Source organism: Piliocolobus tephrosceles, chromosome 4 (genome assembly GCF_002776525.5).
Source record: "Piliocolobus tephrosceles isolate RC106 chromosome 4, ASM277652v3, whole genome shotgun sequence".
Classification (NCBI taxonomy): Eukaryota; Metazoa; Chordata; class Mammalia; order Primates; family Cercopithecidae; genus Piliocolobus; species Piliocolobus tephrosceles.
The window spans coordinates 131,318,049-131,342,707 of record NC_045437.1 but is presented as its reverse complement, the minus strand read 5'-3'; the positions used below and the strand labels follow the sequence as shown (position 1 = coordinate 131,342,707).

General features: G+C 36.5%; 1 protein-coding gene across 1 annotated transcript; it reads left to right on the top strand.

The window, feature by feature from the left end:
* The first annotated feature begins 1,283 nt into the window (after positions 1-1,283).
* On the top strand, positions 1,284-24,442 carry UBLCP1 (ubiquitin like domain containing CTD phosphatase 1). Its single transcript, XM_023218838.3, has 11 exons — positions 1,284-1,562; positions 7,580-7,778; positions 8,616-8,707; positions 9,378-9,463; positions 9,546-9,661; positions 11,015-11,113; positions 13,352-13,389; positions 13,924-14,022; positions 16,710-16,826; positions 21,639-21,766; positions 23,319-24,442. The coding sequence occupies exons 2-11, from the start codon at positions 7,625-7,627 to the stop codon at positions 23,344-23,346; spliced, it is 957 nt and encodes a 318-aa protein (XP_023074606.1). The 5' UTR covers positions 1,284-1,562; positions 7,580-7,624; the 3' UTR covers positions 23,347-24,442.
* The last annotated feature ends 217 nt before the right edge of the window (positions 24,443-24,659 follow it).

Below are 24,659 nucleotides of genomic sequence, written 5' to 3'. Positions count from 1 at the left end.
CATGCCACCACACCTAGCTAATTTTTGTATTTTTAGTAGAGACGGGGTTTCACCATGTTGGCCAGGCTGGTCTTGAACTCCTGACCTCTAGTGATCTACCTGCCTTGGCCTCCCAAAGTGCTGAGATTTACAGGCATGAGCCACCGTGCCCGGCCAATATTTATCATTTGTGTTGAGACTATTCCAACCTTTCTCCTCTATTTTGAAATATAAAATAAATTATTGACTACTATAGTCACCCTACTGTGCTGTGGAACACTACAACTGATTTCTTCTGTCTAACCGTATTTTTGCTCCTTTTAACTTCTCTTCATCTCCCTCTCCCTCTGTATCTTTCCCAGCCTCTGGTAACCACAATTTTACTCTATCTCCATGGAGTCAACTTTTTTAGCTCTCCCACATATGAGCACCTAACTTCAAAGTAAGACCCACAACCATGCAGCTATTCCTAGAAAATGATTTGAGAAAATGCTTGAAAATGTTGGTCTGGGCAATGATTTTTTTTTTTTCATTAAGACTTTCTTCTGAAGAAAAGGGCATACTTTTCACTGAAAAAAAGTTTGAGTTTTTTAAATGAGCAGATACTCATGCATTACTAGTGCAGCCAAAAATTATCAAAAAGTAGGGAAGAATGCAAAATAGCGTGTGCCTCTTAACTAAAGAACTGTTAAGATACAAAACTTGGCTCTTTGCTGCCTTTCCCTCACTGCCAAGAGGGAAACATGAATTAGTTACATTGCCGTCGTGCTCACTGGGAGTTCGCTATATGGACCAGATGGGGCCTGCTCTGAATTTCCTTTCAAGTCTGACATTCTTTTGTCAGCGTTTGTGTAACCGGCTTTCCTTGCATTCAGAGGAAAGGCGGTATGGAAGTATGGATGGGAAGGTTGGGACGATTCGATACAGTATGGTAACCTCGATCGCAGCTCTCCTATGAGACTTGCTTCCTGGATTCTGAGTCACTGAAGCTTGCCCCTTCTCTTTCCTGACTCTCTTCCGTTTCCCCATAGATTGGAGATTTTCCTCAGATTCTACCTCTCTGAAATTATTAGTGTTCGCAGTCCCTGGGCCCATGGAGGGGTCTCAAGTCTTCAGTTCTCAAAGATCACCTTTTAAGCTTCATCCGAAACATGATATAGCCACACGAATCCTAGCCCTGAATCTCACGAAGACCTCAGGACACCTGGGGAAGGCAGCACACCCAGTTCCGACACTACTAGAGACGTCACACGCCGCAGCACCCACCCGCTCCCGGCCCAGAGCGAGCGCACGCGCAGAACGAGAGAGCAGTACCCAGGGATTGGGGTTATCTGCACAGCGGTTACAGTCTCGGAAAGGCCTGGCTTCTTCGTGGCTTTGTGGGGATCCCGCACAGCGGCCGTTTGATTAGCACCCGAAGAGATTCAAAGGAAACAGCTGTTCAGTCCTCAGCACATTTCCGTTTCAAACCACCCACTTCCGGTTTTTCAGCCGGTTCCGGTCCCGCCTTTCACTTCCGGTTGCTTTCGGTCTCGCAGCGGCCGGTTTCTGCGTCCGCTGTGGCTGGTTCCACCGCGCTCCAGGTGAGGGGTTGCGGGGCACCCTGGCGCGCTCCCCATGGAGACGCTGTTGGGGCTCGGGGACAGTGGCTTTGCCGCACTCGCGGCGTGGCTTGCACTGCGGCGGGCTGGGGATAGTGTCTGTCCTAGTCCGACGCCCAGGCCCCTAGTCCCGGGCCGCTTAGTCGCGGGGGCTGCTGTCCTCCTATCCAGCCGTCTCGCCTATTTCTAGGGCTTTCTGTTTCCCAGTGGTTTTTGCGTCCCTAGACTTCATTCCTCCATCTTCTCAGGCTCGTCCATCCCTGCTCTCACACTCCTTGTTGAAAGCATCCCGACCTTTTTGGTCTGGAGGCTCCACCTGCCTCCTGATGCTACCCTAAATCAGTCAGCACAGCCCCCGACGCTGCATCACCTCGCAGTTGTTGCTGATGTGCGGTTCTCGCCTTGAATTCTTAGTGCTTCACGGTTACCTTTTGCTGGGATTGTTGAAAGTTAGCCTCCCATTAATTCCCAAAGTGTTACTTTTACTGCTATACTTTAAAATTTCTTCATTTGCCACTTTTTAGGTTTGTGGTCCTGGGCAAGTTTAATTTCTTTCAGGTTTCTCATTTGTATAATGAGGCAACAGCTATTGGTTCAGGATTGTAAAGATTCAGTGAGATAATTAAATTGTTTAGCATGTTGTTATTCCATCATGAACACTATTCGTATTGCATTTTACAGTTTACAAAGTGCTATCACAGGTGTTACTTCATGCCTTAACACTACTCCTGTCCAGTGAATATTAGTAGCCTCATCTTGTTGAGAAGACTGAGGTCGAGAGGTAGATTGACCAGGCAAAGTCAACGCAGTATGTTAGGCAGAACTCGAACGTAAACAGATATTCTTCACCCTAGGTTGACCGTATAGAAGTGTGTTCTTTGCTTGCTTGTTTGGGTTTGCCAACTTCACTCCTCCCCACACCCCAAATCGTTTCTCAGTTTATAAATCTGATGGGATCTGAAATGATGCAAGACACTAAGAAAGAAGGTTAAATGTGAAAGCAAAATAGCTCATGCGTTTATGTCACACTGCTTCATTGGTGTAAATGGTCTTAATAATGATGAAATAAGGTTCAGTCACTTTTAAACAAATCTTAAAGACATATGCATTTAAAATTTTTATGGTGTTTGTTTTGCTTGGCCCTTTAAGGCATTTGCCAACTTGGAATTTCCACTTGTGGGATAGGTGCTTTATAACGTTTTTAATGCTGCTTTATTAACCATATAAAGCCCATACCCTCTGGCATTTTTTTTTTAAGGCTGAAAACATTGAAGAGCCTGTAGCATTGGCTCTCAAATTTGAGCATGCATTAGAGGTGAGGAGGATGGACCTTGTTAAAACACAGATTCCTAAGTCCCTTCTCTCCGCCCCAATTACATTTCTACCAAATTACCAAGTGAGGTCAATGCTGTTGGTTGGCCCAGGGACCACGCTTTGAAAACCACTAGTCTAGAAGAGCAATGACTTGTCCAGAATCACCTGGAACTCAGATGATCTCACTCCAAACTCTGCGCTACTACTCATCACAGTATATGCGATATTAGTGCTGGTTGCCTTTCTAGCTCTGGTAGGATTCCCTTTTATTCTTACCTCTTACAGAAAGTATTTCAACTGTATTTCGGTTTAACTCAAAAGGTCCACTTTTAATTGAAGAATATAACATTTGTTACAGTTCTGTGTAAAATGGAATACATTACCCTAAGCTAACACACTTGCTTTACTTTTTCAGTAGAACACGTTGTAAACATAGGAGTAAGTATACATTTTTAGTTCATATTTGTATTCATATATGAGTAAATATAAAAGTGAATTTATGGTGCTCTCTTCTAGTAATTGGCCTCTTAGTAGGAGACACTGTTTTCAAATTATTTTTGGATGCTTAAATTAAAAATTTGCCCTCTTTCTTGCAGTTGGTCCTAATAGTTGCATGAAGAGTACAATCAGATGTTTCATCAAATAAGTGAAAGCATTGGAAATACCAATACGTTGAGATTAGAAAATCCAGTTCTCTGGACTGTGGGAGGAATGAGTTTTATGAAAAGTAGAAAGCTTTATGCAGGAAGAGACGTATGTTTGGTTATTTACATGAGTAGCAGCCACTATATAATCTTTGTGTGCTTAGTTCTGTGTCCGTGGGTTTTGTATTTACTGACTGATATGGTTTGGCTGTGTCCCTACCTAAATCTCAACTTGAATTGTATCTCCCAGAATTCCCACTTGTTGTGGGAGGGACCCAGTGGGAGGTAATTGAATCATGGGGGCCAGTCTTTCCTGTGCTATTCTTGTGATAGTGAATAAGTCTCATGAGATCTGATGGGTTTATCGGGGGTTTCCGCTTTTGCTTCTTCCTCATTCTCTCTTGCCATTGCCGTGTAAAAAGTGCTTTTTACCTTCCGCCATGATTCTGAGGCCTCCCTAGCCATTGTGGAACTGTAACTAGCTGGGATTACAGGCGCCCACTACCACGCCTGGCTAATTTTTTTTGTATTTTTAGTAGAGATAGGGTTTCACCATGTTGGCCAGGCTAATCTTGAACTCGTGACCTCAGGTGAGCCACCTGCCTCAGCCTCCAAAGTTCTGGGATTACAGGCGTGAGCCACCTTGGCCAGCCTCAGGTATGTCTTAGTCAGCAGCGTGAAAACAGACTAATACTCTAAATTTGTACCAGTAGAAGTGGGGCATTGCTGAAAAGATACCCGAAAATGTGGAAGCAACTTTGGAACTGGGTAACAGGCAGAAGTTGGAACAGTTTGGAGGGCTCAGAAGAAGACAGGAAAATGTGGAAAGTTTGGAACTTCCTAGAGACTTGTTGAATGGCTTTGCCCAAAATTCTTATAGCGACATGGACAATAAGGTCCTGGCTGAGGTGGTCTCAGATCGAGATGAGGAACTTGTTGGGAAGTGGAGTAAAAGTGATTCTTGTTATGTATTAGCAAAGATACTGGTGACACTTTGCCCCACCCTAGAAATTTGTGGAACTTTGAACTTCAGAAAGATGATTTAGGGTATCTGGCAGAAGAAATTTCTAAGCAGCAAAGCACTGGAGGTGATTTGGGGACTGTTAAAGGCACTCAGTTTTACAAGGGAAGCAGAGCATAGAAGTTTGGAAAATTTGCAGCCTGACTATGCAATAGAAAAGAAAAACTCATTTTCTGGGGAAAAATTCAAGCTGGCTGCATAAATTTGCATAAGTAGCAAGGAGCCTAATGTTAATCCCCAAGACCTAGGGGAAAATGTCTCCAGGCTGTCAAAGACCTTCATGGCAGCCCCTCCCATCACAGGCCTGGATGTCTAGGAAGGAAAAAAGGTTTCGTGGGCTGGGACAAAGGTCCCCATGCTGTGTGCAGCCTAGGGACTTGGTGCCCTGTTTCCCAACCACTCCAGCCATGACTGAAAGGGGCCAATGTTCAGCTTGGGCTGTGACTTCAGAGGGTGGAAGCCTCAAGCCTTGGTAGCTTCCATATGGTGTTGAGCCTGTGGGTACACAGAAGTCAAGAATTGAGGTTTGGCAACCTGTGCCTAGATTTCAGAAGATATATGGAAACACCTGGATGCCCTGGCAAAAGTTTGCTACAGGGGTGGGGCCCTCATGGGGAACCTCTGCCAGGGCAGTGTGGATGGGAATTGTGGGGTCGGAGCCCCCATACAGAGTCCCTAGTGGGGCTGTGAGAAGAGGGCCACCATTCTCCAGATCCCAGAATGGCAGATCTAACGACAGCTTGTACCGTGCACCTGGAAAATCCGCAGACTCTCAATGCCAGCCCGTAAAAGCAGCTGGGAGGGAGGGTGTACCTTGCAAAGCCACAGGGGTAGAGCTGCCCAAGACCATAGGAACCCACCTCTTGCATCAGCGTGACCTGGATGTGAGATCTGGAGTCAAAGGAGATCATTTCGGAGCTTTAAAATTTGCCCACTGGATTTCAGACTTGCATGGGCCGTGTAACTGCTTTGTTTTAGCCAATTTCTCCCATTTGGAACGGCTGTATTTACCCAATACCTGTACCCTCTTTGTACCTAGGAAGTAACTAGCTTTCTTTTGATTTTACAGGCTCATAGGCGGAAAGGACTTGCCTGGTCTTAAATGAGACTTTGGACTGTGGACTTTGAGGTTAATGCTGAAATGAATTAAGACTTTGGGGGACTGTTGGGAAGGCATGATTGGTTTTGAAATGTGAGGACATGAGATTTGAAGGGGCCAGGGGCAGAATGATATGGTTTGGCTCTGTGCCTACCAAAATCTCAACTTGAATTGTATCTCCCATAATTCTCATGTGTTATGAGAGGGACCCAGGGGAAGGTAATTGAATCATGGGGGCCGGTCTTTCCTGTGCTATTCTCGTGATAGTGACTAAGTTTCGTGAGATCTGATGGGTTTATCAGGGGTTTCTGCTTTTGCTTCTTCCTCGTTCTCTCTTGCCACATGCCATTTAAGAAGTGCTTTTTGCCTTCCACCATGATTTTGAGACCTCTCCAGCCATTCTCGAACTGTAAAGTCCAATTAAACCTCTTTCTCTTCCCAGTCTTGGTTATGTCTTTATTGGCAGTGTGAAAACAGGCTAATACACTGATCTTTGATGTCTTAACCCTTGCACTTTCAACTGAAGAGAGAGAATAGTGGAGGAGAAGAAACTTAAGATTTAGTTAGAAGACCTGTTCTGTAACTAGCTTTGTGTCTATGTGCAGATTACATAGCCTCTCAAAACTGTTGTTTCCTTTAATTGTAAAAGAGGGGAAACTTATCAAATTACTTTCTCTACTGAGATGGTGTAAAAACTTCAATTCATAAAATATGAAACAATAATGGCTCTTTACTGTTTATTTAGCACAGTGCCTGCCTGGAACATAATAAACTTTCAGTTTAAAAAGATTTTTGTTTAACCAATACTTAATTTATGTAGTGTTTACTAGGTGCTAGGCACTATGTAACTTGTAAATGTTAATTAATTTAATCCTCATAAGAGCCCTAAGAAGTAGGTAGTATCATCATCCCTATTTTACAGATGAAGAAACCTAGGCACTGAGAATCAAGTAACTTCTCAAAGTTAGATAGCTAAGTGGGAGAGATCCGGGATCTGAACCCAGGTCATCTGGCTCTAGAGTCTGTGTTCTTAACTACACCACATTACCTTTCAAATGTTAAATGAACGTTGATGGTCTATCAGGGAAGGACTTGCCTGTAGCATCAACCTGATCAAATAGAGCAGGAGGAATGGTAGCTCATAATTGCACATTTCCAGTTGAACAGTGAGAGTCAGAGTATTAGAAAGTAGTAGTATCATCACTTGTGATGGCAAAAACCTCACCATAAAAACTGAGAGCACTTTGAAAACAATACAGTTTTCTTGTACTCTGGGAGAGAAATTTGAAGAAACCACAGCTGATGGCAGAAAAACTCAGACTGTCTGCAGCTTTACAGATGGTGCATTGGTTCAGCATCAGGAGTGGGATGGGAAGGAAAGCACAATAACAAGAAAATTGAAAGATGGGAAATTAGTGGTGGACTGTGTCATGAACAATGTCACCTGTACTCGGATCTATGAAAAAGTAGAATAAAAATTCCATCGTCACTTTGGACAGGAATTAACTAAAAGAATGACCAAGCTCAGTTCAATGAGCAAATCTCCATACTGTTTTTTTTTTTTTTCATTACTGTGTTCAGTTATCTTTATCACAAACATTTTACATGTAGCTATTTCAAAGTGTGTTGGATTAATTAGGATCAGCCCTTGGTTAATAAAGAAATGTGTTTGTGCTAATAAAAAAAAAAAAAGAAAGAAAGAAAAGAAAGTAGTAACTCTAAGCCAAAAAGTAGGAGTGTAGGTGAATTTAACTTTGAGTCCTAGGATCTTTTGGTGTTCTGGTAGTATTCTTGTATGGACAAAAATCCTCTGTGTCATCATTTGTAAAATAGGGCTCAAAGTGTACACATAAAACTTAAAAGTTTGGCTTCAGTATACGGTATCTGTTTTAACTTGTTCACTTTTTGTCTTTCTTTCCAGGTATTTTTTTTCTGAAGGAAAGCTGCTTCCTCATATGTTTCAAGAATGGCTCTCCCTATCATTGTAAAATGGGGTGGACAGGAGTATTCAGTGACCACACTTTCAGAAGATGATACTGTGCTCGATCTCAAACAGTTTCTCAAGACCCTTACAGGAGTGCTTCCAGAACGCCAAAAGTTACTTGGACTCAAAGTTAAAGGTAATTCTCTCCCCTCTTCAGATTTTTTTGCATTGAATTTTTAGTATTATGGATTTTAATAATTATTTTGAGTATAATTGTTTAATAATTTATACTTGCTATCTCTGTTGTTTAGTAAGTCTTTCCCTTTTGCAATTTCTTTAGTAGAAATATTATTAAAATTGTTTTAGTGGTAAAAGTGAGAATATTAAAGTGTCCTTGAAAATACCATGATTATTAAGATTACTTTTGATGTTTTAGACAGTTGGTATTTGCTTGTTAAACCTTTAACACAGAAGTCCTTTATGAAACTCATTTATTTTCTGACATCTGCCTTTTAGCACAGTGTTTTGTACTCTTCCCAAGGGCCTTGTACTCTTCCCAAATTATCTTTTCTGTTTCAAAAGTAAAGACAACATTTAAAAATTACAGGCAGTATTCATATCCAGTTTAAAAGGCATTTTTTATGGTGTTTTGTGATTATCATATCATTGAAGACTGAGTTTTGAGTAACAGTAAATCTACAGTTTTCTTAGGCACTCAATTTTTAAGGCTTCCTGGAAAACAGTAATATTCATTTTGAACAACAGAATAAAACATGAATTAATTTTGTTTAGGTAGTTGAATAAAGGTGTTCATCTAACATAGAACTGGGGAGAAAATAACCCTTGTGTTAATTTTGACTTCTTAGTGTCTTAGATATGACTAATTCAGCAGAAACAATTTGTTAATGTAGGAAAAACAAAAACAACAAAAATTGCTGTGACGTGTGTACCAAACCTTTTAATGTTAGGGTTTTGTATAACGGAATAGTAAAACCAGCACCTGTGAGAAAACAGTCATTTGCTTGTATTGTAGGCAAACCTGCAGAAAATGATGTTAAGCTTGGAGCTCTCAAACTGAAACCAAATACTAAAATCATGATGATGGGAACTCGTGAGGAGAGCTTGGTAAATGTTTACTTTTTGTTACTATTTGTCCATTTGAAGATACTATGATTTATACTGTACTGTTGTATTATAGTTTTTTTTTTTTTTTTTTTTTTGAGACGGAGTCTAGCTCTGTCGCCCAGGCTGGAGTGCAGTGGCCTGATCTCAGCTCACTGCAAGCTCCGCCTCCCGGGTTTACGCCATTCTCCTGCCTCAGCCTCCGGAGTAGCTGGGACTACAGGCGCCCGCCACCTCGCCCGGCTAGTTTTTTGTATTTTTTAGTAGAGACGGGGTTTCACCGTGTTAGCCAGGATGGTCTCGATCTCCTGACCTCGTGATCCGCCCGTCTCAGCCTCCCAAAGTGCTGGGATTACAGGCTTGAGCCACCGTGCCCGGCTGTATTATAGTTTTAATTGTGGTAAAATTGTCAGTCTAGCAATCAAAAAATAAAACCCGCACCGTGAATGTGGTATTAACTATGTAAGTATAGTAGTAGTGCAAATGGTCAAATTTAATATGGTAAATCTGCCCAGGAAACATACATAATGAATTATTAATTGTCAAGATTTTCCAGTGTGGGCTTAAAGGACTCTGTAACTCAAATTGTATTTCTCATTTGATTTTTATGCTATGCATGTATTTGTTATATTAAGGATAATATGGTAAAACAAAACTTTTTCCATCTTAATAGGAAGATGTCTTAGGTCCACCCCCTGACAATGATGATGTTGTTAATGACTTTGATATTGAAGATGAAGTAGTTGAAGTAGAAAATAGGTGAGTGCTTTTCGCTTTGGAAATAATCAGTTGTCATGTGAGAATAAGTGAATATTTTATCTAATTATATGTTTTCAATTAGGGAAGAAAACCTACTGAAAATTTCTCGCAGAGTGAAAGAGTACAAAGTGGAAATTTTGAATCCTCCCAGGGAAGGGAAAAAGCTTTTGGTACTAGATGTTGATTATACATTATTTGGTAAGTCAGTTAATGATACTTTTCATTTTCTGTTACCCACAACAACTCTTTCTTTTCTTTTCTTTTCTTTTTTTTTCTTAGCAACTCATGGTTCTCATGAAATACTTGAAAACTTTTCTTATTACAAAAGTAAATTGCTCATTGTAGAAAATACAGATGACCAAAAAAAGAAGTCATCTGTAATAGTGATACCCAAAGATGACCACTCTTAATAATTTGATATATATCTTCTAGACTGTTTGTATGGATCTCCTCTAATTATTTAATAACAGATTGAACATCATCTCAGTAAAATATTGTTTATTATGAATGATGTATGTGTGTGTGTGTGTGTGTATATATATGTATATACATTTTTTTTTGGCCAGTGTTCTAATTTATGGATGCATCATCATTTAACCATATGATTTCCTGTTGATTATAATTTTTTATAAGGAATATTTTAAAAAATTATTTTTGATATTTTATCACTAGTTTTCTGTTTAATTATATTCAAGCAGACTCTTGAATTTAAAATTTTCATGTAGGCCAGGTGCAGTGGCTCACATCTGTATCCCAGCACTTTGGAAGGCTGAGGTGGGAGGATCGTTTGATCTCAAGAGTTGAACATCAACCGGGGCAGCATAGCAAGACCTCAACTCTACTAAAAACTAAAAATATTAGCTGGATGTGGTGGTATGCACCTAGTCCCAGCTACTTTAGGAGGCTGAGGTGGGAGGATTACTTGAGCCCAGATTAAGACTGCAGTGAGCTATGGAGTGCCACTACAGTCCAACCTGGGTGACAGAGTGAGACCCTGTCTCAAAAAAAAAAAGTGTTTTGTGTTCATTGAAAAAGAAAGATGTTCCGCTTGTGTATAATGTTGGCAAGAAATAGTTAACTTCTGATATTGGAATTTATTTCTAAACCTAAACCTAAAATAAAAGTTAATGTATAGTTTTTAAAAATTTAATTAATTGGTTAATTGGCCCTATCATTTTGATGAAATGTGATTATATCTGCAAGATAGATGATTAAGGTGAGTATAAGTGGACATAGTTTGTTTTTCATTATTAAAAAATAACATCTAAACTTCAGAGATTAGGTGAGAAAAAATTTACAGGTTACCAGTTAAGCCTGTATTTTCAGTATTGCTTTTTGCAAACTGAGCAAAATTGATCGACTAAAACTGGATCTTAAGGATTTTAAATTGTATGTTTTGAAAGACATCTTTTTGTCAGCCAGTATAATTCATTCTGAAGCAGTTTGCACTGGAATGTTTATATTACATTTCATAATATATTACATTTTATAATAATTGGTATTAGGTACTTGTTCATGATGGTAAACTAATAATTATCAATTTTCTTTTAGACCACAGGTCTTGTGCAGAGACTGGGGTAGAGTTAATGCGACCATATCTTCATGAATTTCTAACATCTGCCTATGAAGATTATGACATTGTTATTTGGTGTAAGCTGTATTTTTTTGCTTAGATTTCTGTGGAAATAAGGTTGTTCCATATATTATTGTGCTGTATAAAATGTGACTTAAAATGACCTGTGTTTAAATATGAAATAGTTTTCATTTTTTAGCAAATTTCTAAAATGAAGTGTGTATCATAATATAAACTTACACATATATTTGCCAAATACCAGTGAGATAGTTAATGTAAGTATAGGACATGAGTACATTATAGTATAAGAATAAAAATAACTAATTTTCCCAATGACCCCACCTTGATTTGAAGTTTTTCCTTCTGATTTTTTTTTTTTTTAAACTGGGGACATATCTTTAGGGTCTCGCTGTGTTGCCCAGGCTGGTCTCGAATTCCTGGGCTCAAGCGATCCTCCTGCCTTGGCCTCCCAAAGTGCTGGGATTACAGGCATGAGCCAACGTGCCCAGCCTTTCCTTCTGATCTTTGCTGTGGAATTCTTGATGCTTCAGAATATTTTTGCTTTCTCCTTTTTTCCTGACTCCAGTTTTAAAATACTTGGAAAAAGGTGTTTAAAAATAAATCACACTGATATAGTTCTCTGGAAATAAAGGCAACTTGAATTACTTAAGGAAAAATTAATATGTGGACTAAAGCAGTGACATTGAAATTGTGGTCTATGGACCATTTCAAGAATGTACAGGTCTGTGATAAGATACTGAGTTTGCTCCAAGAAGTATATCTACTGTAATAGTAAGCACACTATTCAGTTCAATTAACGTTTTTTGGTAGCAAGATTTTCTTGAAAAATGAAGCAATGCATTGATTTACATCCCTCCTCCCCACAAATATGTGAGTTCACAGCTGTTAAGATTAAAATTATCGTCAAAATATATAATTTTCTGGTTTAGTAAGATAAGGTGAAGAAAGCTTGCTGGTAAGCAAATTTTTGTTTAGGAACTTTGACATCTAAGATGATATTTGAGAAAAAAAGTTTATGCTTTAAATGTTATTAAACTAGACTTATAAAATTTGAGAACCTTTTACAATCATATATTTAAATTATTTTTATAAACTATGATATTTTGTGGTAGTTCATTGAAAAGAGTACTTCACTTTGGAGCTAAATAGACTAAGATTTTAATTCTGACTGTCTTCTTATTGTGTGACACTGAGCAGGTCACTTAATCTCTCTGAGCCTTAGTTTCCTTATCTGAGAAACGAAGATAACTATAACAGGTTAGTTGTAAGAATAGAAGTATCAATATAGCAACTAGTACTATGTCTGACATATAGTTACTTAATAATTAGAAACTTTTTATTAGCTGTGAGTCTTTTTGTTTTTCATCTGGTAATTGCAGATACTAAATAAGTACTGAATTAATTTTTTCTATCTTATGATGGTTTCATTGGAGATACAACAGTCTTTAAAATTTTAGCTCAACTGACCAGTTTCGTATGTGTAAAGTGATTCTTCTGTTTTTTGTATGTGTGCATGCTGAAGATTTTTTATTCTGAGAACTCAGGTTCCTCTTTTGCTTTTAAAAATTACACACACACTTCAGATAATTAAATTGCTTTTTCTCTTTTTAAACATTTTACTTGGTTATACCTGTATAGTTTAGTCCAGTAAACCAGGAGAGCACATAAAGATGAGGATTTAAGTTTAGTATTAATGATCCCAAAGCTGGTTAATGTCTGACAATAAGCAGATACATGATGCAGGTATACTTTCTGAATTTGTCTCAGATTTCTTGTTAGAAGTTGCTAGACTCAGAGAGTTTTAATTTGCTGAGACTGACAAAATGCAGATTTTCATTGAACCTAACTAGCTGGTTTTCAACATAAACTTTTGACACATAACAATATGCTTATATTGACACTGTGTATACCTGTGCATTGCCCAGAAGTAGGAACATGGAAAAAAGTGATCCAGTCACCCGAGTTTAAGTTTGGGTGATAAGAGTGTCAGGGCTGATTTTAAAAGAGAGTTTAGGTCTTGATTTATAAATTTCCTAGGTTCAGAGTTCTTTTGAGCATAGGTTACCTGTATCTTATAGATAAAAGTTGTTTAAAATTTATTCTGTCTTGAAGACACACTGCAGTAAGTTTACTTTTATCAATATTTAAAAGAAAATTACCATAAGGATGCTAGGGACTGTTAATTCTGATGCATTTAAACTTTTAGTTTTGCTTAGAAAACTTATTTATACAGATTTTTTTTAAAGAAATTCAAGATTTTCATATGTATTGTATTATCATTCCTCATGTTTTAGCTGCAACAAATATGAAGTGGATTGAAGCTAAAATGAAAGTAAGTGTTAGAAAGCAATCCATTTAAAAATATTTTCAAACTGCATTTGTCTTGTTAAAAGTTCTAGAACTGAATTAATTTTATTCTTACTGGAGGGCACTTAGTATATAGATAAATGCCATTATTGGGAGTAGAGGTTTTTTTTAAAGTGTGTTTAATAAGTGGATTGTACTGAATCCATAAGTTTTTTTTTTTTAAGAAAAAGTATAACTAAGCTTGTCCCCTCCCCCACATTCTTCCTCATTTTACAATAATACTTTATTTTCCTTCTTTTGCTCTGGTGTGTAATACTTAAAGAGTCAGTATTCTCCTAAAATGGAGATTAGGAAGTAATCTATTTCTAGTTTATTTCCCTTGGTCTAGCATTTATTGACTTAGCTAAGTGAAACTAAAATACTTCCTAGTTGTTCAGCAAGATGCAGTGGCCAGTGATGTAGAAAGTTGGCATTATGAGAAATTGCAGCTAGAATATTCAGAAAATCTGAAGTTTTCCATATTACTATGTTTTAACCTCATGAATATTTGTGTTTATAGGAGCTGGGAGTGAGCACAAATGCAAATTATAAGATTACTTTCATGTTGGATAGTGCTGCTATGATAACAGTACATACTCCAAGGAGAGGATTAATAGACGTAAGAAGTCATTTTACTTCTATTTAATGACATGGTTATTTTCCAGTGTACTTGTTATGTTTATAGTGATGGAGTAAATTAAAGAAAGACTATAGAGATTCATCTGAGTGAATAATAAAATGGTTGAGTTTTGACATAGCAAAATGTATTTAAGGTTGAAAGATTTGAGTTTTAATGATAAAATTAAGGATCTTGAAGCAGGACTGTCAAGAAAGGAACTTGTGATTGTGCGTAATTGACCTGTGTTGATGGCAGCACAATGTTACTGGGCAGAGTAGGTGAGAAAAATACTGAATATTATCAAGGAAGATACTAGGAACAAACGAAAATACTCACTCTGCCGTGTATGAAACTGGTAATAAAAGCTGATGCATCATGATGCATGTACTTTGGGGTGATGCTAGAGAATAGCAACAAGAACAATCAGAGAAAAGGGTTGGGCTAACCAGTTATTTTACTTGTCAAGTAACTACTTATATTTTTAAGTTCCTACTATCTGGAAGGTCCTGTGATTGGCACTGTTGGAAATAAGGAGATGAGTGAGACACAGTCCATACCATTTGAAAGCACTCAAACTGTTAGCCGGGCTGGATAGTGCACGCCTGTAATCCCAGCTACTCGGGAGGCTGAGGCAGGAGAATTGCTCGAACCCGGAGGGCGCAGGTTGCAGTGAACTGAGATGACGGCACTGCACTTCAACCTGGGTGATGGAGCAAGCTGCTATCTCAACAAAATAAAGTAAAAATAAAATAAAAACACCCAAACTAATAGGAATTGAGGAGAACTTAGGATACGAGGAAACCTTAGGGGAGATGGTATTAAAATCATGAAAACCATAAATAGAATGATTTAAGGGCATGGGGACTTGTTCTATAAAGTAAATACTGCATGTATCGGGAAAAAGATAACTCATTATATACTAAAGTAAAATAATACATTTACAAAATCTTAATGTTAAAAATTACTTAGGGAAATGTTAAACATGTTTTATAACCGTGAAAAAGGAATAAAAATAATCCTCAATATCCAGCAGTAGGGAATTGGATATATAAACTACTGTTATCTATGTAAGGAACTGTGGCTCATCATTTGATGTGGTAGGATATATAATGATTTAGAAATTTTCATGACACATTCAAGTGAAAGAAGTATTTTAGAGAACACTGTTGTAAGCCATTAGAAAGTAGTTCTTAACCTTTGTTTGGTTCAGGATTACTCTTAGTTTAACAAAGAACCTGTCAACTCTCTGAGGCTGCTCTTGTTTATAAAAATGCCTAGAGCCAATATATCAGAATATTGAATTATTGTCCTTGGTACTGACTAGATTATTGATGATTTAAAATTTTCCTTTGTGCTTTTCAGTATTTTCAAGTTTTTTTTTATAGTTAGCAATATTACTTTTCTAATTGAGAACAAAGTAGTTTGTGTTTTGGGAAACATATATATGGTGCTTGACCTAATTACCAAGTGACAGCATTTTTTAAGAGGATATAGGATTTTTATTCTGGATGTCATAAAAAGTGACCTCTGTTGTCATATTTCTTGAGGCTTTTGTTAGCTAAAAATCCTCAAAATATGGCTTATTATATTAGTTCCTATATATTTGTCTTATTTCGCAGGGCTGGAGTGGGCGGTTTCTATTTCAGTAGTAAACAAGATTAGTAGCAAAAAAAGAAAATCAGGAAAGTAAAATTTTAGTAAATTAAAATATTTCATTAACATTTTTTGTAATAGGCAGAACAATAGGAAGGAAAAAGCTTTCTCCAAATTAAATTATAGGAGGAAAAAAATTTTAAAGTGACAACCTTTATCACTATTTATTTATTACCACTTAATCTCATATATTTATTATTACATTCTGTTCTCATAATACCATAAGACTTTTGTCTTCAGCAAAAGTAATTTTCTAAAAATTAATTTAAAAAATTTTCCAAATGTGTAATGACTAAAAACAGAATAAAGTACATAATGAAAAGTCATCTTTCACCTGGCACCTAGCCACTTATTCTCCCTATAGTCAATCAGTGTTATTTCCTGTGTGGTCTTACAGAGACTTTACACAAATACCAACAGGTAAGACTATATGAGAAATTATCTCTCTGAAGCTTCAGTTTAACAATTCAGAAATAAGAGTAAGAATTTGTAAAATATGGTGCTTCTGAAGTTAAGCAATCAAATTCCCTAGAAATTATGCACCTGTGCCACTGAGTTAAAGATAAAATGAGTTTTTCCTCTATAAAATATTTAAATTATCAATTGAAAGAGCCAAATACATTTTTTTTGACTAGGGTGTTCTAGTTTGGAAAGCAGACTCCATGTGACTCCCAAGCTCTGAGAAGCAATGTGTTAACCAAGGAAGTCATGTGACTGCATAGTAGACATCTAAACAGTTACTTTGGATTTTTAAAAAATTAATTTATTTTACCCAAAATCTTCACATTAAAATTATGGAAAGTTTTATAATGGGTGTAGTTCAGTTGGACGTGAACCAACCTTTCAGAAGTTTCAGTATTGCAAAATGCATTGTGCTTAAAAGTGGGTTGCATTTAATAATTAGTTCACACCTGTCTCACAGGAGGAAAGGAACGCTTTGGCATTGTTCTGCAAGGCAGTTTGCAGTATTCTTGCTTTTAAGACAGGATGAAATATTGATAAAATTTGAGTTAAATGTAAACTTTTGTTCTAAGGTAAAGCCTCTTGGTGTTATATGGGGAAAGTTTTCGGAGTTTTACAGCAAGAAAAACACCATTATGTTTGATGACATTGGGAGAAATTTTCTAATGAACCCACAGAATGGACTAAAGGTAAGACATACTTTTACTTGTTATATGCTCACGTAATCTGGACTGTGTGGTAGAACTTTTGTAGTAAGCACTGTTGAATTTCATATATTTTTGGAAGTACTGTATTCTATGTCACAGGCAAGAAAAGTTTGAGAACAATTCATGTAGAAATTGACCTTTGTCTTTTTTGCGTTGATGTCTCCATAGTTAGCTAGTTCATCCAAGTATTTGTTTGTTTGTTTGTTTTTGAGACAGAATCTCGCTCCGTCGCCCAGGCTAGAGTGTGGTGGTGCGATATCGGCTCACTGCAGCCTCCACCTCCTGGGTTCAAGTGATTCTCCTGCCTCATCCTCCTGAGTAGCTAGGATTACAGGAGCGCACCACCACATCCAGCTAATTTTTGTATATTTAGTAGAGACGGGGTTTCACCATGTTGGCCAGGCTGATCTAGGACTCCTGACCTCGTGATCTGCCCACCTCGACCTCCCAAAGTACTGAGATTACAGGCTTGAGCCACTGTGCCTGGCCCAAGTATTTTATTTTTAATTAGCTGTGTGGGAGCAACATGGGCTTCCCAACATTGACTTTTAGCATCAAAAGTAAAATCATTAGTTATTTTTTTTAGGTATACAAATCTTGGCATTTTAAACATTCTGGTTAGCTTGAGAAATGGCAGTAAGGGTACTTTGTTTTTTCTTTTTAAACTGAAACTAAAGACGTTTTTGAAAATTCCTAGAGGGCAAGTACAGGTCTTAGAATTAGACGTTGCTAGAGCTAGAAGGAACCACAGTCATCTCTTCCCCACCTTCTTAACTTTGGAAACAGTCTGAGGTTGAAGAAGTTCCTGACTTGCCCAAGATTGTGTATGTAACTGGCTAATGGCAGAATTTGGGTTAGACTCTAGTGACTTGGTTCCTAAGTCAGTGACAATCCTAGCATGCAATTGCATGCAATCTTATGTGACATTTCATCTTGGTAACTGTAAAATTGGTAAGAGTGAAATTTGAAACTTAAAAGTTTCTGGTACCCATAGTTGATTACATGTTGGCGCAATATGAAAATGGAAAAGATAGCTCTATACTGTGGCACTGTTGCATATGGAGTCTCCACTTGAAGTCGCAGTCCTGACACTGAGATGTTTGTATCCTCAGTCCTAAACTTTTCTACTAGCTGGGTTTTGTAGTTCTAAAAGACAAGAGGGAAAAACTTAAAGTACATTTTTTAAACCTTTCTTTTGTTGATTTGATTTTTTGTTTACAATGAGGATATTTTAGGGAAAGAATGCTAATCTAGGTAGTGAATTGCCACAAGTATAAAAACTATTGACTTGGAAGAAAAGTGGTTATTTGTCCTTAATGGTTTCTGTTTAAGGCTTGGGGAGGAGTGCTTTTCTTACATGTGCTTCACCAGGTATAAGGTACAAAAATGTATTCTTGAGTCTTGAGAAGAAATGTGATTGATGTAAACTTAATTGTCTGTGAAACTAATGGTTATTACCTTTTCTTGCAAGGAGGTGAGCCCATGATGGTCAAGGAATAATTTTTGAGGAGACCTTTAGCTTTTTTTAAAAAAAATACTGTCATTAGTTTCATGTTTGTTTAGAAGAAACTGTATTTTCCTAACCAACATTTGAGTTCCATTCATCTCTTGATGCAGGGAGAGATGTTATTATAAATGTCTATTTCTTTATGTTACTTTACAGTAGGGTTTCTAAAAGACCGTACTTAGTAGACCCACTAAAAGAATTCCTAAAAAAACATATGTCCCCATCCCCTAAATTCCAATTCCAGAGGTAGATTTAGACGCTCCATGGGTGGTCCTTGTATGTCTTTTATTGAAAACCTCTTTTTTATAAAATTAATCTACCCAAGATAACACTTCATGAAAACCTCTTTTAAGGTTAAAGATTAAAGGTTAAGATTAAGGTTAAAGATATGCCCACACCATCATAGAAACAGATAGGGTTTTTTGTTGTTTGTTTCTTGAAACAGGGTCTTGCTCTGTCACCCAGGCTGGAGTGCAGTGGCATGGTCATAGCTTATTGCAGCCTCGACTTCCCTTGCTCCAGTGATCCTCACATGTCAGCCTCCCGAGTAGCTGGGTGCACTACAGGTGCACACCACCACACCTGGCTACTTTTTGTATTTTTGGTAGAGACAAGGTTTTGCCACATTGCCTACCTAGGCTGGTCTCGAACTCCTGAGCTCAGGCGATCCACCTGTCTCAGCCTTTCAAAGTGCTGGGATTACAGGCATGAGTGACTTTGCCCAGTTCAGAAACAGTTCTAAAATGGAGAAATAACCTCAAATACTGTGTTTTGTTACCATGCTTTCATAGTGCGCTTGGTAGAAATCTCAAAGATTTCATGTAGATCTTAAAAATAAGACTGCTTATTTTGAAAATAGTTCTATTAAACATAAGTTTGTCAGTCATAAGGTTTGAAATATATGGAAGGTGCTGTGAATATGAATTTAGAATTACACTAAAAGAATGTGAATCTTGTTCACGGATAAAGCAGCTTATCGGCTGAAAACTCCATTTTTATTGTCCATACAAGGAAATTGTGATATAGGAGAATTCAGCTAATCTAGACAATCTTAAGTTTCTAAAAATGCTTCCTTGACCTGAGACAAGAGGGTGGTTTCCTGTCCTTTTAGTGATCACTTAGATCAATATTTAAAAATATACAGTAAACAGTGGTTATACTGGAGCAAGTGAAGTCAATTAGGTGAATAGATTTTCACCCTTAATTTATTTTAAATTTTAGAACCAGAATCATTAGAATATTTTAGTTTTGTTAATAGTGCTTAAGAGCAAATGTTTGGAAAGTGAAAATAACTTAGCAGAGCCTTGGGTTGAAAATCTTATTTACTACCCACCAACCCTGTAATTTCCTGCTGTTTAAATTTGGACACTTTAGTACATTATATATTAATTGTTTAAAAGTTAATCTGTTGCCTTTTAGTCCTTAGGAAGTGAATGAAGGAATACTTTAAAACATTACCTTATCACCCAGGATTATGCAGAAACTCATTTCACTACATCCTCATATCATGCCTCTGTTTACTCCCATCCCCAGGGCCTAAGCAAGGCCCTGTAAAGCGTCGTCTTCATCCCCCACATTCAATGCTGCTGGGAGACAGCACTGCTGCACTGCCTTTTTGGAAGTGGTATCTCCCACAAATGCTGATTTCTGAGAAGACTCCCTTTGACAGCTCTGACTGGTGCCCTTCAAGCAGTATGGGAGCCTGGTAACAGGGTGGAGGTCACTGGCACCAAGCTGTTCTGATGAGAGAAGAATACCTGGGAAAATTTTCTTCTGTCCATTTCAGACTGGTGGTGTTTTTCCATTGACAGAAGTAAAGTATGTAAAAAATACTTAAACCCTTCCTTACACTTAATAGATATGGTAGTAGACTCCTTTGGGCTCACTCATTGTTCTTGCTTCTCAGTAAGTGACAGTAATTAAATATCATTCATTTTTCAGTGTTAACTGTGTAAAATTAATAACTAATGACCAATTTTCATTTTCTCCAAGTCAAAAGAATATATTAATACTTTGCTAAGTATGATGAAATCAGTGCTTACATGTGTGCTTTAAGAATATGTGTGCTTTAGGAATATGTATGATTTTCTTTTAAAGATAACAGAAAAATTCAAATATAAACAGAACTATATAAAATTGCCTAAACCCCTATGTAGATATTATTCAGTTTAAGTTAGCTTATTAATTCATGGATGATTATTGTTTACTCTATACCCTACTTCCCTCTCAATATTTTGAAGTAAATCTTAGTTATATCATATTATCCAAAATTAATTTAAAATTATTGAAAGACTATCTTGAGTTGTATCAAGATATTTGAGCGGATGTCTTTCACAAAACAGCAGAATTCTTTATTGAAGCTGTAAAATAAGAAAAAGTGCATACGTTTATAGTTTAACAAACTGTAAAGATAATTCTTGTAAAAAATTTCATTCCACTAAAATTACTCATGATTTTCCTTTTCAAAGATAAACACTATTACCATCTTGATGTATAGTCCTCTAGTCTTTTCTAAGCATAGATATATGCAAAAATCTAGATAAAGATTGCATATAAACATATGCATTCATAGCACCGCCACTCAAGTCAAGATATGATATTCCTTACTAATTGCAGCCCCCTACCTCAGTCTATTATTCTGACTTGTGTGGTTTGAAATAATGCTTTTTAAACTGTTTTTCATCATAAAATAAATCAGCCTTAAACATTTGAAAAATATGACAGTTCTTTTTATGGAAAACTCTTGCATAATTAAAAATGATTTTAATGGAGAATTTAATGATAAAAATGCTTATGATAAAGTGTAGGAGGAAATAGGTTATATAAATGTATAATGGTATCAGCTATATACAAATTTAATAGAAAAATAAAATAAAAATCATTGCTAAAATGTATCTCACTACTGTTAGATCAAGCTGGTATTTGGGTTAAATTTTTATGAATAAAATATGAATGAAATTAATTAGAAGCAACTAGAATGATAGGAAGCAGGAAGGGCTAAGTAGTTTTGCAAAGTAGAGTAGCTATGTATGGATTCAAGTGCTATAAGAAAGCTGGTGTTGTCAGGTTCAGATTGAAAAGATAATGTTCGGTAAAATAGGTGGGAGAGTTTGTCATTTGTAAACATTATACATGACTTTCTACTTAAGCTAATATAAAAGTAATTTTTAGTATTTATGTTCTTGGTGATATTTTAACCTCATTAACTCTAATTGAAATGATAGTATAGATTTGTTAGTTTTCCTTATCACATTGTGATGTGTTGAGTAATGTTTGTTTCCTAATAGATAAGGCCTTTTATGAAAGCGCACCTAAATCGAGATAAAGACAAGGAACTTTTAAAATTAACTCAGTACCTCAAGGAAATAGCAAAATTAGATGACTTTTTGGATCTAAATCACAAATATTGGGAAAGGTAAGTTTTAATTGCTTATTTATTTTCTTTTTACATCAATGAAGAAAAAATTATTTTTCATCAGTGACCCCAGTATTTATATAGCTGTCTTAATTTTTATTTAAAATAGGTGACTTCTAAAACATTTTCTAATCCAGTGATCTATCCCCGAAAGTATTTTCCCCTTTCATCTTAACCTCTAACTTGTTCATAAACATACCTCTTGTAAGCTCTTTAATACTTCTAGAAGATTGAGAGACTAGCATATGTTGGTGATGCCGCCCGTAAATTATTTTGTGATGTTAGGAAGGCTACTCCTTTATGAATCATGTAATCCCTCTTCTCATACTGTAACATAATGTAAGGATAAAATAAAACACATGTAAAAATTTCATCTATTTATTTATTAAAAATTACAAGTAACTTGTGTGTAGCAGAAAAATTAGAAAACTTTATCCCACTAAAAAAAACAATTACTCATGATTTTCCTTTCTAAAGATAACCACTGTTACCATCTTGGTATATAGTCTTTCAGTCTTTTATCTAAACTCAGATGTATACACAAATCTATATAGGTGTTGCATATAAACATGAAGGTTTTGAGACAGAGAAAAGCCCCCGGATAAGTGGAAGGTGTTACTATGTATTACAAGTATTTTGGGGGGAATTAGATCTTTAGGGATCTGGTTCCAGTAATACAGCACCAAAATAAACTATTTGTGTAATAATAACACTTTGGCTTTTCAGATTCCACTTTTGACTTTTCAGATCACTTTGACACAAGTCTTCTAAGAGTCTATAATCCTAATAGGAAGACAAAGCAGACATTTTTACCCCCATCTTTGCATTGCAGATAATGTAACTGAGTCATGAAGATAGTAAATGCTTAGTGCAGTGCCACAAAGTGAGCAAATTGTACCAGCAAAACATGTTCAGGTTTGCTGATTTTAGGAACTCTTTCCCCATCCCCCCACCACCAATTATAGTAATTTGTAAATGTGAGAAATAGAGATCACGTTTTTAATTTAGTGGTAGATTTCTATTAAACAATATGAAAAACATTTGTTTGCTTAGTAAGTTAATGTCTTGTATCTTTTACACTCTTGATCAAAGACCTTTAGCATCTTTTGCCCACTGTCTTGCTGTAAGAAAAATAGGATCTTTATGGAGTTGGAGCTGTATTTGGAAGTTACAATACTAGTTAATATAGTGACCTTCACATTGGAAGTAAGGCAGTATGGAGTGATAGTCAATGAGTACAACCTCTGGAGCCTTGTTTTGAATCTAGGCTCTTCCACTTTCTAGCTGTGTGAATTTGGGCAAATTGCTTAACTTCTTTGTGCCTGTAAAGTAGGAATAATTCTAATAGAAACTCCTTAGAGCTGTTATGAAGACTAAATAAGTTAATACCTGTACTTAGAACTGTGCATGCACATAATCAGTAGATATAAGTGATTATTAAGAATACTCATCTTGAAATGTTTCGTTATTAGAATAAACTCCTTTGGGAGGAAAGTTAGGTTATCTTCATGAATTTAGCATGATACAGCTTTGATATCTTTATTTCTTGCAGATATCTCTCAAAGAAGCAAGGACAATAGTTACAAGTTATACTGACAGTTATTGAAGATACTTAAGATCCAAGAACTTCTTGCTTTTATGCTAGAAATCATTATGATAGTGCTGGACACTGAAGCAAATACCATAATGCTTATACTTCGTCTTCCAGTTTTTTGTAAATTTAATTTTATATTTTTTGAAGATGATAGCAATATGCTAAAAAAAAAAATGCTTGTCCCCTATATGAATATTCTGTTACTCTTGAAAAATATTTTCTCCAGTGTTGGTTGCTGACCCCTCCCCCCCCCCCCCCCAACCACACACACACACACACACACACACACACACACACACACAGTGGAGAAAAATGTATGCTCAACAATGTCATTTTGTGACTTTGGAAACAAGTTATGTTTTGTGTTCTTGTCTCATTGTGTTATTGTCTGACTAAATCTAAGACCAAACCCATGTTGAAACTAGTGCTTTCCCCTTTAAAACCAAAAAAAAAAAAAAGTTTTTGATTAAAGAACCTAGTTTGTTATGCTTAAAATTATCAAGAATTTTTTATTCCTTTGTCATAGACACAATTTCTCTTCTGTATGCCACTAGTTACATTTCTAAATTCTGAGCGGTCTCAGTTAGGCCTGTATGTGTGTACATGTCCAAGTAAAGCTGGAAAACGTCAGTCTTGATACAGCTGTGTCTTAGTATGAGAAACAGAAGACTGAAGAATAAAAACTAAGGAACAAAAATGAGTCTCTTTTTGGTGGCTAAGTATAATCTGCCTAAAACCATTGTCATAAAAGCAGTTAAAGGCAATAAATTTTTAAAAGGGACATATCACTGATTCATTCCTAAAAAGCATGAACAAAAAGTTTTTGTTCTGTTCCAGCTATCTCTCGTCTAAATGCTAACACTGTTTCAGTGAAAATATCTAGCCATATGATTAAAAAAATATATTATTTGCAATGCTTAAGCCTGCAGATATGTAATGTGACCACTGTTTTGTGTTGACAGTATTGCTTTATACAGTTCTTGTATTTGAAAGGAATTGATCCTTTTAAAGAAACATGGTGTATATTGTTCTTACAGGACTAATTTCAGTGGTGTAAATAATAAATATCTTTTCTTAAAACATTGATTATCTGTTCTATATTACCACAGATATTTTACGTCTTTGTTGATTAACAAAATGAACATTATGTTCAGGCAAGGATCTCTTGCAAAAACTTAAATGTGTATGGTGATGTTAAAGGTGTGTATATCACTCTTTATACATTCAGAAGTAGTTTTAGCAGCTAATCAGATACATAAAATTACTGAATTCTAATAAGTACCTTTTTTCAGAAATGTA

Bases quoted from the DNA above. Each gene is read 5' to 3' on its own strand.
- UBLCP1 (XM_023218838.3), top strand. From the start codon at position 7,625: ATGGCTCTCCCTATCATTGTAAAATGGGGTGGACAGGAGTATTCAGTG. The intron at 7,779-8,615 runs GTAATTCTCTCC...CTTGTATTGTAG, and splicing joins ACTTGGACTCAAAGTTAAAG to GCAAACCTGCAGAAAATGAT. The intron at 13,390-13,923 runs GTAAGTGTTAGA...TTGTGTTTATAG, and splicing joins GGATTGAAGCTAAAATGAAA to GAGCTGGGAGTGAGCACAAA.